This window comes from Rhodamnia argentea, chromosome 2 (genome assembly GCF_020921035.1).
Source record: "Rhodamnia argentea isolate NSW1041297 chromosome 2, ASM2092103v1, whole genome shotgun sequence".
NCBI classification, from domain to species: Eukaryota; Viridiplantae; Streptophyta; class Magnoliopsida; order Myrtales; family Myrtaceae; genus Rhodamnia; species Rhodamnia argentea.
In genome coordinates this window covers 20,232,817-20,249,770 of record NC_063151.1, presented here as the reverse complement: position 1 = coordinate 20,249,770, position 16,954 = coordinate 20,232,817, and the positions used below count along the sequence as shown (strand labels likewise).

The window sequence follows — 16,954 nt, the reverse complement described above, 5'->3', positions numbered from 1 at the left end:
GAAAAATAAGAATTGTTGGGAATTTGTTTAAAAAGATTAAAAAAAAATGAAAACATAAAATGTCCGAGGCGTACAAATACCATCTTTAAGGATAATTTCGTCACTCGGAGTACAAAACTCGATACGATAAAGCCCTAGTGGCTATCCTTCCAATGTACAATAGACCTCATTCAAGAACAGAAGCAACGTTATGTATATAATCCTAAAAAAAAGAAAAAAGGATGATAAGTACAAAAAGGAAAGGAAAATTCTCTTTTTAATTCGATGTTTCTTTATGAATTGTGGTTTGAAGTTTAATTTTATATTCGGACGAAAGAGCAAGCCGTTAAGGAACCGTTATTGGAAATTATTAAAACGACGATCATCAGAAAGCCGCTATAAAATAATGAGTGATTTACAAAAAAAAATGATTTAAATATTATAAAGTCGTCGACCATTGTAAAACCATTGCAAAATGATGACTTTCACAACTGTGACAAGGATATTTCGATGCTCATTTGCTTGGCCATTGACATAAAATGGAAACTCAGTTAATCACTTTATGAGGGCCATTGACATAGGCCAACGAGACAAAATGTAAATCGGAATGAAAATATTTTTTATTGATTAATCAATGTTGGCGATACGAGCGGTGATTTTTAAAAAATTATTTTTGAAATTGCGTATTTTTTTTTTTTTAAACAAATGGAGACTGAGTAATAAAGACTATTAAAGGACTTCTTTGATATCTGAACTAACACGCTTTTGGAGCAAAGTCTTTTTGACTTCGCCGAGCACACCTTCCTCGTCCTTGCCAATTCTCTTGCAAAAAGCACAAAATTAGGGCACAGAATCCCGAGAACCAAATCGCTGCGGAGGTCCCTCGCACAATCTCCCACCCAGGGGACGCTGATCCCTTCCGCTCCGTCGGTCGATGCGATCATCTCGATGAAGAGCTCGCGAGGCCTCGAAGTGTTCGATTTCAAAGAGGAAGACGAGCTCCCCGAGCGGGCCTCTGGCAAGTATCTAGGGAAATTCAAAACCCCTAGGATGGACGATCACTCGATTTTGAAGTATAAGTTCCTTGAATGTGGTACATTTGCGAGCTTTTTCTTTACTTGGTCTTTGGGCCGTATTGTGATTGTTTCGTATGCATTGTTGCGACTGCGTTAATGGCAGTGCTACTGTTTCAGTTGCTGTGATGTGCGTCGGAATTTTCTTGTTTTTTTTTTTTTTTTCATCGGGAACTTTGTTTGCATTAGTTTTTTTAATCTCAATATGAAGTGGTTGAGTATTGTACAAAAAACAATTGTCAAATCGAGGGTGAATCTGCTGCAATTTTTTTATAAACCAGAGGGTTGAATTTAGTCTTCAAAAAGTGTTTTTTTTTTTTTTTTTTTCGTGGCTGCGCCTGGTGTGATTTAGCGATGGTGGAAGGGGTTTATTCTACTTACAGTCCTCTCCTTGTGAATGGGAGAATGTGATGCATCATTCTGAGCGGTATTTGTCCCAAGTACATAAGGGCGGACATCCAACTATAGCCAAAAAATTCTAGCCGTGCCCCAAGAATCACTTGCCCATTTTCATTGAAAAATTTCCCTTAGCAGGATGCAGTTCCGTTTGCACGCCTCTTATAAGTGCATGTCAGTGTCTCATTGTTATTCCGTAGTGCATGCTGGCAGGGTTTCAGACTAATGACGTTAGCAAACCTTTTAGACATTGCCTCAATTTTTAGCAACGATGCAAGGAGGACTTCAATTGCACACCAAGTTCGACATAAGTAGATATCGTGGGCTTTCTATATATACTTGGAAAAGTTTGCTGCTGTATGCTCTCAATTTGTTAGTTTTCTCATGCTTAAGGTGGTTCTATTCATCTATAATAGTTCTCCGAGTTGGTTTTTCTCAAATACTCGGCCTTTTACATTACTTTTCTAATTTTTCTAATTTGATTGTAGTTGCCCCTGGATCAGATGCTCCTAGAAACAAAAGTGATAGTGTGCTCTGCGTCGATGTTGATTCCCTCAACAATGATCAGAGCGGTGAAAATTCCAATTCAAACAATGCTTCAGGCACAGATGAAGAGGGTGGTGCCACTAAAAATTCTGATGATGGGCCAAAATCTGCTTTTAGGTTTGATTCTTTGGGTCATGGACAGCATGCTTATTTCGAGGTAGAGAAGCAGGAATCTAGGAGTTTATTTTCAGTAGGGGAAATGAGAACCTCAAGCCCCGGTGCATCTTCACCTGGAAAAAGTCAGTCATATTGTGACGTATCAGAGGCTCCATCCAATGTACTTCAAGTTAAATTGTCTATATATATTGCGATGATCCTGATATAGAAGTTTAACTATAGTTGAACTTTTTTCAGGATGGGTCGTTTGAGCTGAATTCTGACGCTGAAAACATGGATGAGCATGCTTCATCTAGTTTTGCTTCAGATTGTGAGGTGGATGGTGAGTAGCTCATGTTATATATCCATGGGCCTGCCTTCTTTAGCCCAAGATTTACCTTTTGGATATTCTCTTCAAATGTGGTGTTCTGATCACTACTTGCTTTGAAATGTCAGTTTCTTTGGATGGTCACGGCGCGGATTATTATGCCAATCACATGGAAGTGGTATATTCTACAACTTGTTAATTAATTGCTGCAGTTATTTTGAATGAGATATGTAGAAATATTTGTCATTTATTTGTGCATTTGCTAAATGAATGAGATCTAGATCCATGAGCAAAGAAAGTTCTTGTTGTCCACTCCCTTTTTTTGTTTACTTTTAACATTTCATCTCCCATCAATTTGCTTTATTAGTTCAAAGCTCCGGTAGTTTTATGTGCTCCTGTTTCTTACTTATTTTATACCCCCCCATGGTCTTTCTGGTAATGGAGAATTCTCCACTTTCCATTCTCATTTTAACTGGAAAGAGAATAGCAGTTTGAGGGAAATATTCAGTAGATTACTTCTGTTTAGTTCTTCTGGGAAATGTTTTTTTGTAAAAGATAGGAGAGCCATAGAAGGTTGATTACCATTTTCCAAAATTGGAATGGGATTGAGAAGACATTTCGTATGGGATGCATTGGCTAACTCTATTCAATTTGAGTCATGTACTTGCAAAAATTGGAAAGCTTCAACATATCTCAAACCACTGCAACTAATTTTCCTCATTTGCTGGACTTACCCCCATGTGGCTTTGCCTGAAGAGGTATCTATAGTCCAATTTTGTCACTGAAGGGAAAATGTTGATGAAATTTCTTGGAGTGTGTTCTAGATGGTTCTTTTGAAAAGTGTTCTTGAGCAAAGGCCATCAGTATCCGGATTGCTGAAGCCCCTCATATATTGTTCAAATGGGTGATTTGACTAACCCAACCACTTGAAGATACTAACATGAATTTTATGGTGCTACATCATTCTTGAGGAAAAAAATTTAGTAGTTCAACTATCAAGCACTAAGGGGGTGCAAAAACATTGGAAAAAGGAGCTCAAGAAACCAAAAAAAGAGCTTAGTTATAAGAAAGCATTTACAAAAAGAGAGGGAGAAAGTGGAATCATAGAATATAGCTTGAACTACTGGTCCTGTAACTTCCTTGGATTAGTTATAGCCGAAATGTACTTCTTATGTTGTTGCGCAACAAAGCTATGCTCAAAAGAGATATCACGTTGCCATTGTTTGGAGGGAATAACTTTAGAGCATATGGTTGAAGACGGACAGATGGTTGAAGACGTATTGTGATCCGTTGGACCCTAGCGGATTTTGCATTACTTAATTGTTCCTATTAAATATTCCAATGGCTCATCTAGCCTGGTGGGCCATGTTAGAAAGATCAGATCCACCCCAGAGGGACAACATGGTACATGTTGGTTAGAGATGGACTAAGGGATATGCTGGATGGGAAGTAGATATTGTAATTTTGGCGCTCAATATCTTATCCTAATCTTTTGTATTTTTTCTCAAATGATTTTTGTAATTGGAATGTTTGTGCAATTTGTAGGATGGTGCAAATCAGGCAGTTGTTATTCGCCCTGAATATCTCATATATCAGGCTAACTATTACGTCGGACCCCTGCTAACGTTCTCCTCAAATAGTATCCGAATTGATTGTTCAACTACTTGTGAGAAAGAGAAAGGGTTGTCACTTGTTTTGGAAGTTGATGATCTCGTTAATATTTCATGTCAGTGGTTACAGAAGGTGGGTTCTACATCCCAATCAGTTTAAATTGTGAATCTACAGTTTATTGGGCTAACATGGTGGAATTCAAACAGGTTCAAATAGTTTTTGTTAAGCTCCGTGTGATCTCCAAGGATTCATTCGGTAAAGCTCATGATTCTTCGGGTGAGTCTTATGTGCTGTCTAATGCTTCTTAAAGCTGTATTGCGTAGGAACACTAAGGACTTGGGCATTTTGACTGAACAAAGGTGGAAATACTGGGAAAGAAAGTTAAGATATGATTGGCTTGTTGGTTTTTTATATGGCATTATCCTAAGCCTACTTGGTGGAACGAAATATGGGTTTATTTGTTTGTATCATCCAACAATAGTAGTCATTCGAATTTTCTAAGCATTTTCCTAATTTCCCAAGTTTATTGCTATGTCTTCCATTGATCTGTGGCTTGCTTTTTCCACTTCTTGTTGGCCTGAATTTACTCCCTTCCAGGCATTGAGGAGTTGAAGTTTGCAGTTGTTGAACCAAACTGGTCGCTGAAGCAGGAAATGATCATGACCTCAAATGTGAAATATTCAGCTATCTGGGATATTGTCATTGGGTAAGTAAAACTGTAGCCAGCTCTTCATGTCCCATCTAGCTCTTTAAGAATTTTTGTTATGAATTGACCGAAATGTTGCTTAGTTATGCTGACACAACTTTTCTTTAGGTGATATAGCAACCTCCCTGTACGTTACTGATTTTAAATGCTTAGTTGATTTTAGAGTTGCATGATATAAATGCTGTTGTAGTGAGTGTCCTGTTGTCAAAATTTCCTTTCACCTTAGGTTGTGCCGGGCAATGTACATGCGGATTCGTGCAGTGGACCCTAGTCTTGGTCCTTTAGAACATATGATGCTTTAATTTGCGGGGAATGTTTTTTGGAGGTCATGGTCTTTTACGGGACTAAGTGCTCGTCTACTGACATCACCCCTTCATACTTTGGTTTTGGTTGTTTGATGATGAAATTTAACTATCAAAAGTATATACGTGGAATCTGACTACTTTTACCTTGAATTAGCTTTTGGCTGCTTTGTCATGCATATAATGCTTCTTGAGCTTTTGAAAATTTGAATTTTGAACGCCTGCATATGCAAACTAGCATAATCTAGTTCAAGGTGCATCATATAAAATTGATCACCTAGGTGACAGTTATTGTGTTCATCCTTTGGCTAAAAAATGCAGAAGGCCCTCTCATACCCAGTTAATTGATTTAGGAGTCATCCTGGAGAAAATATCTCTTTAGATGGCTTGCGATGTCATTTATGTAGATGACTTACAATCATGAATAGGTAGGTTATCCTATGTAACTAAGTGGCCCTTTCTTTAGTTTTGTGGTCTCTTTTGGCTAAAGGAAGCAAGACAACGGGAATACAATAATCGGAGTCAAAATAATAATTTATGTTTGAGTTATTGTGTTTGGTAATTTCTTCGATATGGAAACATAGTTCTTTTACGGTTTATGTATTGGGGTCATAATTACTATTAGTATTAGGTTTGTTTGTTCCACTCAGATATAAGTAAAAGGCAATTGTTTTTCTTTCCCACCAAAGTAAAATTCACAAATTCCAAAAATTAAGAAAAATTTATTGGTGAATGTTAATTTAGGCACTCTTAGCAAACTAATAAAAAACACAAATATACCTACGGCATCAAGTGTCTTTACAGAAGTTGGTTGCCAAATCCAAGTTGTAATTATAGGTCCATCTATGAAGTTACTGTTAGCGTCCATTTTTCTCATTCATTTCCTCTTCTTTTTTGGCATATCCTCCCATGTTAATGAAAGCATGGTTGGAGACCATTTGTCACTTCAAGTTTGGGAACCCGTTCCCATTCATTCCTGGTTAACAAGCACCATCAATAGGCGAATGAAGATCTCATTCCTATTCCATCAATTTTATTGCCAACCGAACAATACTTGAGAGTTTTGCATGGTGTTTATTCTACATGTGCTTTCACCTCTTATGCCACGTTTCATCCGCATCCTTGTCTGTCACAATTAGAAATATGTCAAAAGAGCTACCAATTAACTTCATTTTTGTTGGTTTTCTAAGTAATATTCTGATAGGTACAATGAGTTATGGCAATGAGACGGTCTCACTCTAGGAAATAGTTCATCATTTGAAATTGGCTTTCTGTGCTAGTTGGCAATGCCAAATCACTTGTATACACCCATATTTATTCTTCAGACAGAGCTCCTTTCTTCATATATAGGCATGGAAAGGGTAAGAGTTTCTTTTCCTTGCAAGGATTAGATATAGAGATTCCTGTAATTAACATGCTTCGCTTCCAATATATGATCACCTTTATTTGGAATTGAAATGAAATTAGATGTATTGCTTGTTGTTTCATATTTAGTTTTGAATGCAATTAATTTGTCTCTAGTTGCTAGTTAGCAGGAGGAAGTAAATCATGTGTAATTGCATTGTTTAGTGCATGGAGTTTACTGTATGTAATTGGTAAATACAAATATATTGTGCATCGAATTAATGGCCTTGTCTCGTTTTGTTTATTGAATCTGATTACATTTTTTCCTCTTCTATAGTGTGGATGAGGCACTGGGTCAAGGGGATTTAAGTGGAGACAGGCACTACTTTCCCAAGTGAGTTACATTAACATAACTTACCCATGCTTTTACCTTTCTTGGAAATGCGAGTATGTCTTGATAAATTACTGTGACTTGTAAGTGTTTAATGCATTTTCGTGCAATGCACTTCCATTTTTATAGGTTACATGCAGTGTGGCATGTAACGTACATGTGCATTAGGCTCATGACACAGGTTTAATTCTTCACTTCACTTAGTGCAACTAATTTTATGTTTGAGCAATTCAGCTGGGCTTTGGTTCCCGTCTTACTTGGGCCATAAGGTTAATGGGGTACTTGGATTTACCTATACATGGTGGGCTTCCTTGTCATTAAAAGAAAAGAAATTGCATTGTGCAATATTTATCTCAGGTATGTGTGGGGTGTAAGTTTTCATTTCTAGGTGTTCAAAAGACTGTTTGGGGGTTCAAAATCTTCAGTTGCTTCTGTGTTGTACTCTTTTGTTCCGCTTTGGTTGGAATTATCCGCATTTTACTTTACTGCAAATTTCAATCCGACTTTGGAGAAAGTTTCCTCCACGATGAATTGGAGTCTTTATTACGTTCTTTGACCAAAGATATCAGCACTTGGAGCAAGTTGAGCGTGAATACCATGGGGGACATGTTTAAGCCACTTAAAGTTAGATTGCACATTTCATCTTTTTGACACAATTTCATTTCCTTTGATTTTAAAAACAAAATGCTGGAATGGGGACAAGTGGCTCAGATATCATCCTTTCTCACAACCGAAACTTAATTTTGGATGCTTATTTCTGTGTCACATGTGGAATACTTTATTGGTATTACGCATTATTGACATGGTTACTGTTTCTTTTATCACATTATCGGACATGTTGATTTTGCAGTTTCGATGAGCCTTTTGAAGAATTTATCTATCCAAAAGGGGAGGCAGATGCAGTCTCCATCAGTAAAAGAGATGTGGATCTACTGCAACCGGAAACATTTATCAATGATACAATCATAGACTTTTATATCAAGTAAGTTGTTATTGTAGCTGTCTGAATTCTCAGAAATACTGCAACCTTGATTCCGAACAAATACCTGCTTAGACATTGATCTAATTTTTTAATGACATATATTCCAATCAAGTTGAGTTCATTGATAGAGGTTTTCCTTTGGACTTGACGACATTCTTCAAACTTGAAGGTCTGTCTTAGCTATTTTTGTTTGAGAATTTTCACTAGGAGGTTCATCTTAGCTTTTTCTTTGAGAATTGACTGACATGGGTCACTGCTTTTACTTTGTCATTTGCCTTATCTACAATCTTCATTGATGTTTTAGGTACTTGAAGAATCAGATTCAACCAGATGAAAAACACAGATACCATTTTTTTAATAGTTTCTTCTTTCGGAAGCTTGCTGATCTAGATAAAGATCCATCCAGTGCCTCTGATGGCAGGGCTGCTTTCCTACGCGTTCGTAAATGGACAAGGAAACTTAACCTTTTCGAAAAGGATTACATTTTCATTCCTGTAAATTTCAAGTAAGATGCAAACCAATCAGATTTTGTGCTTTAAGTATGTTGATGAAATTTCGCTTATATCGACAGTATATATGTCCTTGTAACAGTCTTCACTGGAGTTTGATTGTCGTATGTCACCCTGGTGAGGTGGCCAGTTTTAGAGGTATGTTGGTTCTTCGCTTTCTTCCTGGTATTTGTCCATCTCTGTGGTCCTTGAGTTGAAAAATTGAGATGATTGTGTTGAGTTAGCTGCATAATGTGTTGCTTGTTATTTCTTCATTTGGTTTTTTGTGAACTTCCAGAGGAGTCATCAAGACAGTTGCCTAAAGTACCTTGTATACTGCACATGGATTCTATAAAAGGAAGTCATACTGGTCTGAAGAATCTTGTCCAAAGGTATGATAAGATTTTTGTTAACCAATTTTACATTACGATCATAGAGATGATTGCTTTTGAGCTATGGTTGGTGGGCTACCTACTGGTTGATTATTCGAAACTTAGACTTACTCTTACCCAAAAAAAAAAAAAAAGAAAAATCTGTCTTTGATGTTAAGAGGTACAGCTAAAACTATTGTGAAGCATTAGTACTCACGTGGACGGCAAAAAATTGTAGCTTTAATGGCGTTGAAGTGAATGCATTTGGGAGGGGCTGGTTTTGTGTTAATAGAGGAGAAGACTCTGTTGATAGGTTGAAGGTTTATAGTCATGTGAATGACCTTTTGGTAATATTCCTGTTAGGATATGTGGCTTGGCAAGGTCAAGGTTCAAAAAAGCGAAGAGGCATTGTGCAAGGATCTTAACTTTGTGGGAAAGTGGGAATATCATTAGTAAGCTGTGCCAATAGTGTAAGACAGTCTGATATAGCTTTCTCGGCCAGTAAGAAAAGGGCGAGTGTGGTTATCTAGGCTTTGGCTTTGACTGAACTTCTCTATCTTATTTTCTTTAGACGATGACTCAAAGCATCTTGTTTGTTATTAAGGCTAAATGACATGTTCTAATTTGATAGTGTTAGATGTATCTAATTATATCTGATGATATATATATATATTTGGGTGCACCTTGAAGAAGTTAACGAAGAGGTGACGAGTGAACCCCTCTCCACTGGTGACGCATCTCCCGACATTACATTTTTTGCCTTTTTGACTTCCCACAAGCTCTGAAAAATAATAGCTTCAACAGAAAAAGAAAACTTTTTCTGACTAATGAGACATTAACTACTTTTCCTCATCAAGGTTCTTGTAATTATTTTAAAAAAATTCTAGTAAACAATCAAATGTTAATCAAATTAAAAAAACCAATAATTAAGGAATAAAAGCATGAAGTCATATTAGTTTTAGTCATCTTTGATGATATAAACTAACAGACAACATTGCAATGCAAAACCAAGTCGGTCTTTTTATGATTGTAGGATAGCTAATGTCATTAGAGCCTTACTCATATGTACCAGTAGAGTATCTCATAGGCATGGAAAAAAAGGAAATTTTGATTTATTTTTGTGCTTGAGGATTTTGAAATATGGATATTGTGAAAGATTATCCCGCTATCTGAGGAAAAAAATGAAAATTTTTGTGGTTTAAACTAATAGTATTCATAATTTGATTTAGCTAAATTTTATAATATAAAATATTATGCACTCTTGAACTGGAGAATTTGTTTTTTTCCTGTGCATAGCAGTGGCCATAAGCCTGGCATTAAGATATCACTAAGGGGAGGCCAATGACAGAATTTACATCTGAGGCCATATCTGCTTGTATCTGATTAATATAGTAAAAAAGAAGGAAAAGTAAAAGTTTCCTGTGTTTGCTCTTTTATTAATTATCTTTCTTTTGCAATATTATCAAACTTTTTGTTCATTTACCCTTTGTTGGATTGCACTTGGAATCAATTGCGTTGACATTTCTTTATTTGGTGATGCAATAGTTATTTATGGGAGGAGTGGAAAGAAAGGGGAAACGAAGCATCAGAAGACATGTCCTCTAAATTCACCAATTTGAGATTTGTCCCACTTGAGGTATGAATTGTTTGCTCTAGGTGCAGAATGTCTTGTCAACGTTGACTTTTTGAAGAAGAATTGCTATAGATGCTGTCACAGGCAGATGTTATGAAAGAAAGCGAATCTTTCTATAACATGTCTTGTGCACGTGCTGATATGCAGAATCATATCATGATTGTGATGAAAATTTTTTGGTTGACGTAAAGCCTGTTTGTGAACACCTTATTCACCAGACAGGTTTGAACTTTGAGGCAACCAGAATATCTCTAAGTTTAGCTCTATATTTGCCTCATGTTGAGATACGAATGCAAGTGATAATTCGGTTCCATTGATAATGAGATATTCACAAAATGTGGGCACCCCCACCCCCCCTTCCTCCAACCTTGACCTTTGAAATTGTGAAAAAGTTAATCATATGGAGTTGTTGCTATCTGCTCTGCTCCAAGAGGTTCTGGAAAATGATGATTTTGTGAGAGGATGAACGTGTCTTCTCTTCCCAATATAAGGATTGTCACCTTTTTCTTTGGGCTTGTGTAGATTATTGGTGGTCTCTTCATGGGCTAACTCATCCTATGAAAGACAAGTTGACGGATTTAATGCCAGGGGTGTGCTTATGTTCTATTGTTAAATTGGACTTCAGCAGTATCAAGGTTTAGTAGATGTTAATCAAATTTGTAAGCCCTTATGTCCCGAAGGTTTCATCATTTTGGTTTGGAAACCGTAAAAAATCCTTTACAACTTTCCCTCCATAATTTGAAAATAAATTTTGTGTCTTAATTTTCAGCAAATTATGAACACTATGTTACCCCACATGTCAATATTTGCATCTCTAGAAAGATTTCAGGTGTTTCAGGTTAAATAAAAAATAAAAGTGTGTGCCACAATAAACACATAATAGTAAGAAAATAGTAGAACTCAACCCTGACCTATATGGAGTTGACTGGTGACAATGGAAGAGGCTTTCCTTCACAGAGGTGGTTTTATGCTGGTACTTATAGGCTTATAGCGGCCAATAAAAGAATGGTTGATGCTTGATACTTCGTTGCAATTCCTTGGATACATAGGGAGGTGGAATCAGGAATTTATGTATTTTGGCTAGCATACTGAGAAGTGCACAAAGAAACCGGCCGTTTAAAGAGATGAGGTCAGCACTGGTTGTGAGATGCATGGTTGAATGAAGCTAGAGACATAAAATTAAGGCAGCTTCCTTATAGAACTTCCCTTTGGTTTTCTTGATACATTTGGATATTCGAAAAGAAACATTTTGGTCGATCAGCTGTATTTTAGATCCCATTTTTTCAATCAATTTCTTATGTACAAAGTTACAGCAAGTATATATAGTATGCTTTAAGATACTGGGAAAGTATTCCACCATAGTTCAGTCAATAGAACTGCAAGTATTGCTGCTGAAATTAACTTGACTTTTTTTTTTCGGTCGAAAAATTAACTTGACTTGACTTGGCCAAGAATTTTCCACTGGCAGCAATTGAACAGGGCAAAATATAGTTGTAGTTTGTACAAGATGCAGGTTTCCCTTATGGTGAACCATCTATAAGCTAGTGATCATCTTGACTTAAAATTATGTGGAAGATGTAATGAAGGTTTTTGGAAATTTCACATATATCTGTGTGGCTGCAGATGAAACTGATTTCACCATGGGTGCCAATGGGATAGTATTTGACTATGCTATTGGAATAAGCTAGCAAATTTTGTGGTGTACGGCTGCTTTACATACCATTTGATGGTTCTTGACCCCTGGAGTAGCTTCTGCATATTCATGAGGGATTTAGAGTATCACTTCTTATAGTTGATCGATATATTTGGCAAGTATTCAAATAGTACTACTGACATGCTGTTTGACTTCACGTTGTGATATCCTTGGGAAAGATATTAGGTTGAATATATGATCTGTTAATGTATTTTTGAAATTCTGATTTTCTGTAATAATCCTTGTAATTGTAGATGTCATAATTTAAGTGTTTTAAAAGTAGATGATAGTTCTAGTAGCCTTGATGATCTGAGGTTTACCAAGTTGAATTAGGTACCATGGTTTTGCCATTCTAAAACTTGTATTGTGGATGGGAGCAAATATTCTACCACTTCTAGAGAGTTTAGTTGATGGCTGAAATAACTTATGAGTGGACATTCTTTTCACGAATCAACTTTGTGTCTTAATCAAGAACTTAGGGACAAAGGATTGGCCTAGCGTCATCCACCCAGCCAAGACCCTTGGTCTTGTGTTGAATTCTTGCTGTCCCTTTCCTCCTTGCCTACCACTGGAACAACCCCAATATATCCGAGACATTACTCTCTGTGTGTTGTGGCGTGCACATTTGTGATATTTTTGCTGAAAAGATTTAACCTTTCTTCTTTTATTGATCTCAGCTGCCACAGCAGGAAAATTCATTTGATTGCGGCCTATTTTTACTCCATTACCTGGAGTGTTTCTTGGAAGAAGCACCTCGTACTTTCAATCCATTCAAAATATCCAAATTTTCCCGATTTGTAAGTACCTAACCAGTTTTGCCTTCTGAAATGATATCATTCAGTTTTAGACTGTCTGCCTCTTGGTTTTGCCTCAGAAGTGAATTGGTAAAAATCTGGCGAAGAGATGATTTTGTGATGATAATATTGTTGTAACTTCTCTGAGAAATGAGTCAGGTGTGGTGTTCTGGGATTGTGATGCTTGTTTGGACTAGGTTTGCTGGGTGCTTATCCTGTCTTGGTCCAGTTCTTGAACTGCTCTTTTTTCTTTTCTTAATTTGATCCCTGTATCCAAAGTTTCTGCTTATTACTGAAGTCCTCTGAAGAATTCCCTGTTGCGTTGGATTTTGCTAACACTAAATAGCTTGTTTGCATCTTCTGTGGCTATTCATTCTTTTGGATATTGTGTGGCTATCGAAAACAAAAGTTTGATTGAATCTGCAACTTATTTGTTTACAGTTTGACGTTGGACTGACACTTCCTATGAAGTATGTAGTTTTGGAGTACTTTCTATACTTTCTATGAATCTCGAAAATCATTTTTGTTCCTGGATGGATGGATCTGCTGCTCTTTTGGGCCAAGTTAGACTGGCATCTATAGAAAGATGGAATGATGTGTTTCTGGATGTGATAGATGATAGCCTGAAGACATACGAGAAATAGTGTTGAATTAGGCAGAGCTCAGGTGATATATTTGAGAGAGAATATCAGTATAGTTCGTCTCTTTTGCTGAGTATTCTTAAGTGGAAAATATTTTCTTTTGACTCTGCTGTAGGAAAAACATTCCTTGTTTTTTTCTCTGCTTTTGGCATCACCTATTTTCTTTTTCTTTTTTTCAGTTGATGATCTATTTGTTTACTGATCCTGGCTCTTCAACGTTTTCAGCTTAGCACAGATTGGTTTCTACCTGTTGAGGCTTCTCTCAAGCGTACAGTTATTCAGAAATTGATTTATGAACTCCTTGATTTTCGGCCCCATAATGCTTCTTCAGCAAACTGTACTGAAGAAAATCAGTCCTCTAGAATTCTAGAAGTTGGGAATGAAAACAAATGTAGAGACTCTACAGAGAAAGAGAGTCCTGTGGCAGCTTGTGAGTCGGTCACCCAAGTTGACAAGGGTATTGAAATCAGTTTGTTATCTGATCCTTCCATGAGGAATTCTCAATGCCTTAATGAGTCAGGCCTGGTCCTGAGAGAGCTTTTCGAACCAGGAGCTGCTACTGTTTCATTTCTTGGAAGGTGTCTTTCTTTTGACCAGCCAGCATATTATCTTAATGGGTCTCTATCAGCAGTAGAGGTAATAAATTCCCCTTACAATTAGAATCTCTTTCCAGGTTTGAGATACTTGTTAAATATACTGCTACCAAAAATCTTTTCAAGGGTGGAGAGGTCATCGAAATGATAGCCAGCTTTCTTGCTGGGGAACTCGTAATGTCAACCAGTTTCGGCAGCATTCTAGGTATCAACTTAGACAGCATTCATGACTATAGAAGTTCCGAATAAATTACTATGATTGCTGGAAATTGATAATCCTCCTCATTCTATTGCAGAAGATCTAAAAAGTCCTTTATGATAACTTTAGATGTAATCAAGCCAAGTCGGGTTGAGATAGTGGATGTTGGAGCTCCTATTATTCGAGTCTCCATTGACTCCATCTTGACTTAAGCTTGGTTGAGCTTTTTCGTTTCAAGCTCGAGATTAACTTGATAAAATTTGTTAATCTTGATTCAGTTCAATTGTGATGATAAAAATCTAGTTTAAGCTCCCATTAATGCTCGGGAAATACAGTACAGTAACACTGACAAATTGTTCCTTACCCCAATAAGATGGGTCAATTACATGAATGTTGGACGATAAGGAGAGGAATAACACATGTATGTAATACCTACAGAAATTTAACTGCTTGAATAGGATTGGAATGCTGCTTGAGCCAAGTAGTTTTGAGGCAGAGGTCGAGTAATCAATATTCAAGCTACTTAGAGATTGACAAACATCTTGCCAAACTCAGGTAGTTTCCAGTCATGGTCAGTTACACCTAGCTATATATGTGAAGAGCCTATCTCTCTACTCCATTCCCATATTTTATGGTAGCACTACCTATCTGCTTTCTTCTCTATCACCTTTTTATGGAAAGGTGGATGGACAGTATCTATGCTTCACGATATTCTTGTTTTAACTGATTGTTACTAACTTCCGTGGTTTTGTTATTTCCAGCCAGCAGATGCAGAGATCAGTAACCAATTTGCTTATGCACCTTATGCACCTTCAGGGGAGTCAGATTTTGGAGAGATTAACAGAGTCTCGCATGAAGCTGCTGGTGTTGCTTCTTCGTCTGAAGGTGTAAGACCTGAGAACTTATGGAGAACAGGTATATTGGCACAAGGAGAGCATGAATGTCATGATGACTCAGAAAGATCCATGTACCCCTTAGATGATTCACAGGACATAGATATCACTGAAAGCAATGGTTACAATCTGGCGAAAAAGGATGCAAGTCTGAGTCAAGAACTCAAAGCAGAAGATCTGCAATCTCTTCCCATGGAAAAGTTGGAGATTTGTGCAGATGGCCTTGCCTCTTCTAGGGATATTCCAGAGAATGTAATTGCGGATTCCGAGGACCTTGACACGATGAATGATGATGGCAACGAGAATGTAGCATTGCAGGACAACTTAATCATGTCGTTGCATCACAATTCTGGGACAGCCAATACCATGTTGCATGGGGAGAGTGATGCTGAGCTCGATCGGTATCCTCAAGATACCAAAGTTGCTAATATAATGGAGAACATGATAGCTTCTGATGATGTGGCAAACACCCGAAGCAGGAAGGTGGAAGATGTAGATGGGCAGCGAAACGCTAAGAGGCTGCGGCTCACGCCTCCAACTGAAGATGGGGAACTCAGTGGAGACATCTCCGAAGATCTTCATTTGTGAAACAAGAGAATGAAGAAATTGGGGAATGGATATGTCCCTCGCGTCTAACTCTTCGGATATTTTTATATTTTAGAATGTCGCTAGGAAAGTGCTGATTTGCCATGCTGTGAATAGTCCGATGGCTCAATAGGTCAATTGTGCTTTAGTATAAGAATGACAAAACCGAGAATGCCGATGATGCAAATTTTTTCTACTTGCTTTAAAAAGCTGGTTGTGGTTCACACCCTCCGTTTATTGAGAAAAGCTCAGACCTGGGCTTGGTCCCTGAACAGAAAACTAAAAAGATTGCCACTTGGTAATGGAAAAGCAAATGCGATAAGCAATGGTTTTCCCTTTCACTCTTCGTTTTTTATATTATAATGAACAAGAAGGAAGGAATTTGAGGGGTTCAGTTTGACTCCATCCTTTGTCAGTCCTAGTGATTTCTGCAGGAGGAAAATGGATTTGCTGATAGTCTGTTTGAGATGGGGGTGATTGGTTCTAGGTGGAGTCTTTCCCGGTTCTATGGGGATCAATCGTGTGACTTCCCTATCCAGAAGATTGGAATCGGAACCGAAAGAGCCACCATATTGGATTTTCGGTGCTATCCAGGAATTGGTCCATTCTTATATTCTGGGTAAAATTCTAAATTTATTTAATAAAATATGTAGTTCCACAACAGTCGACTGGTTATGTGGCTACTCGATCCTATTAAAAAAGTTCGATGGTTCAAATTTGATGGGTGCAACAGTACTTAAGGGGCTTCAAAACCGGTTCAAAATCCATTCCATCCGGGAACCGTCTTGGTTGGACACAATTCGCCAGATCCAAGACACAATTCGCCAAAACTTTTCCAGATCGATTTTCTCTAGAACTGGCTTGGAATCAAATCGATCAAGCTTTGATTCGGTTGGTTTCCGCATTGAACAGATTCGGTTCCTACCTCTGATATGAGGCCTGCTTTGATACGAAATTGAATCTGATGATCATATTGAGTGTGGGTTCATAAAGCCAAATTCTACTGTGACTAGTTATTAATTGCACTATCTGGCATTTTATGAATCTTTAAAAGATCCAAAAATAACATTAACATATCATCATTGAGTGTCCAATCCGTACCTTTCATACTTTGAAATCCGACGAAGTCACAACATGAAAATGCTCGATTTTTGGCTTTTTTTTTTTTTTTTAACAGATGTTTGGAGGATAATAGCATAATCTGTCACAAACTTGTTGTGCAGAAATTAATTTGAGTCTTAATCTTGTTATGCGGAACTCTAGAGGGAAAATACAATCAAGTCATTTCACTTAAATTTCGTCCAACTTAT

The 16,954-nt window shown here is 37.4% G+C and overlaps 1 protein-coding gene across 7 annotated transcripts; it reads left to right on the top strand.

The window, feature by feature from the left end:
* The first annotated feature begins 730 nt into the window (after nt 1-730).
* On the top strand, nt 731-15,868 carry LOC115739616 (probable ubiquitin-like-specific protease 2B). 7 transcript variants are annotated; one of them, XM_048274906.1, is made up of 16 exons: nt 731-997; nt 1,952-2,271; nt 2,349-2,433; nt 2,547-2,596; nt 3,964-4,161; nt 4,236-4,305; nt 4,627-4,735; nt 6,719-6,775; nt 7,623-7,754; nt 8,059-8,259; nt 8,346-8,401; nt 8,541-8,634; nt 10,159-10,249; nt 12,617-12,736; nt 13,600-14,010; nt 14,928-15,868. In XM_048274906.1, exons 1-16 carry the CDS (start codon nt 928-930, stop codon nt 15,645-15,647), a joined length of 2,784 nt encoding a protein of 927 aa, XP_048130863.1. In that variant the 5' UTR covers nt 731-927; the 3' UTR covers nt 15,648-15,868. The 7 variants fall into 7 exon arrangements, with proteins under 7 accessions (XP_048130863.1, XP_030528671.1, XP_030528670.1 ...); XM_030672811.2 differs by having other exon boundaries at nt 1,937-2,271; XM_030672810.2 differs by having other exon boundaries at nt 731-1,072.
* Nucleotides 15,869-16,954: the final 1,086 nt, after the last annotated feature.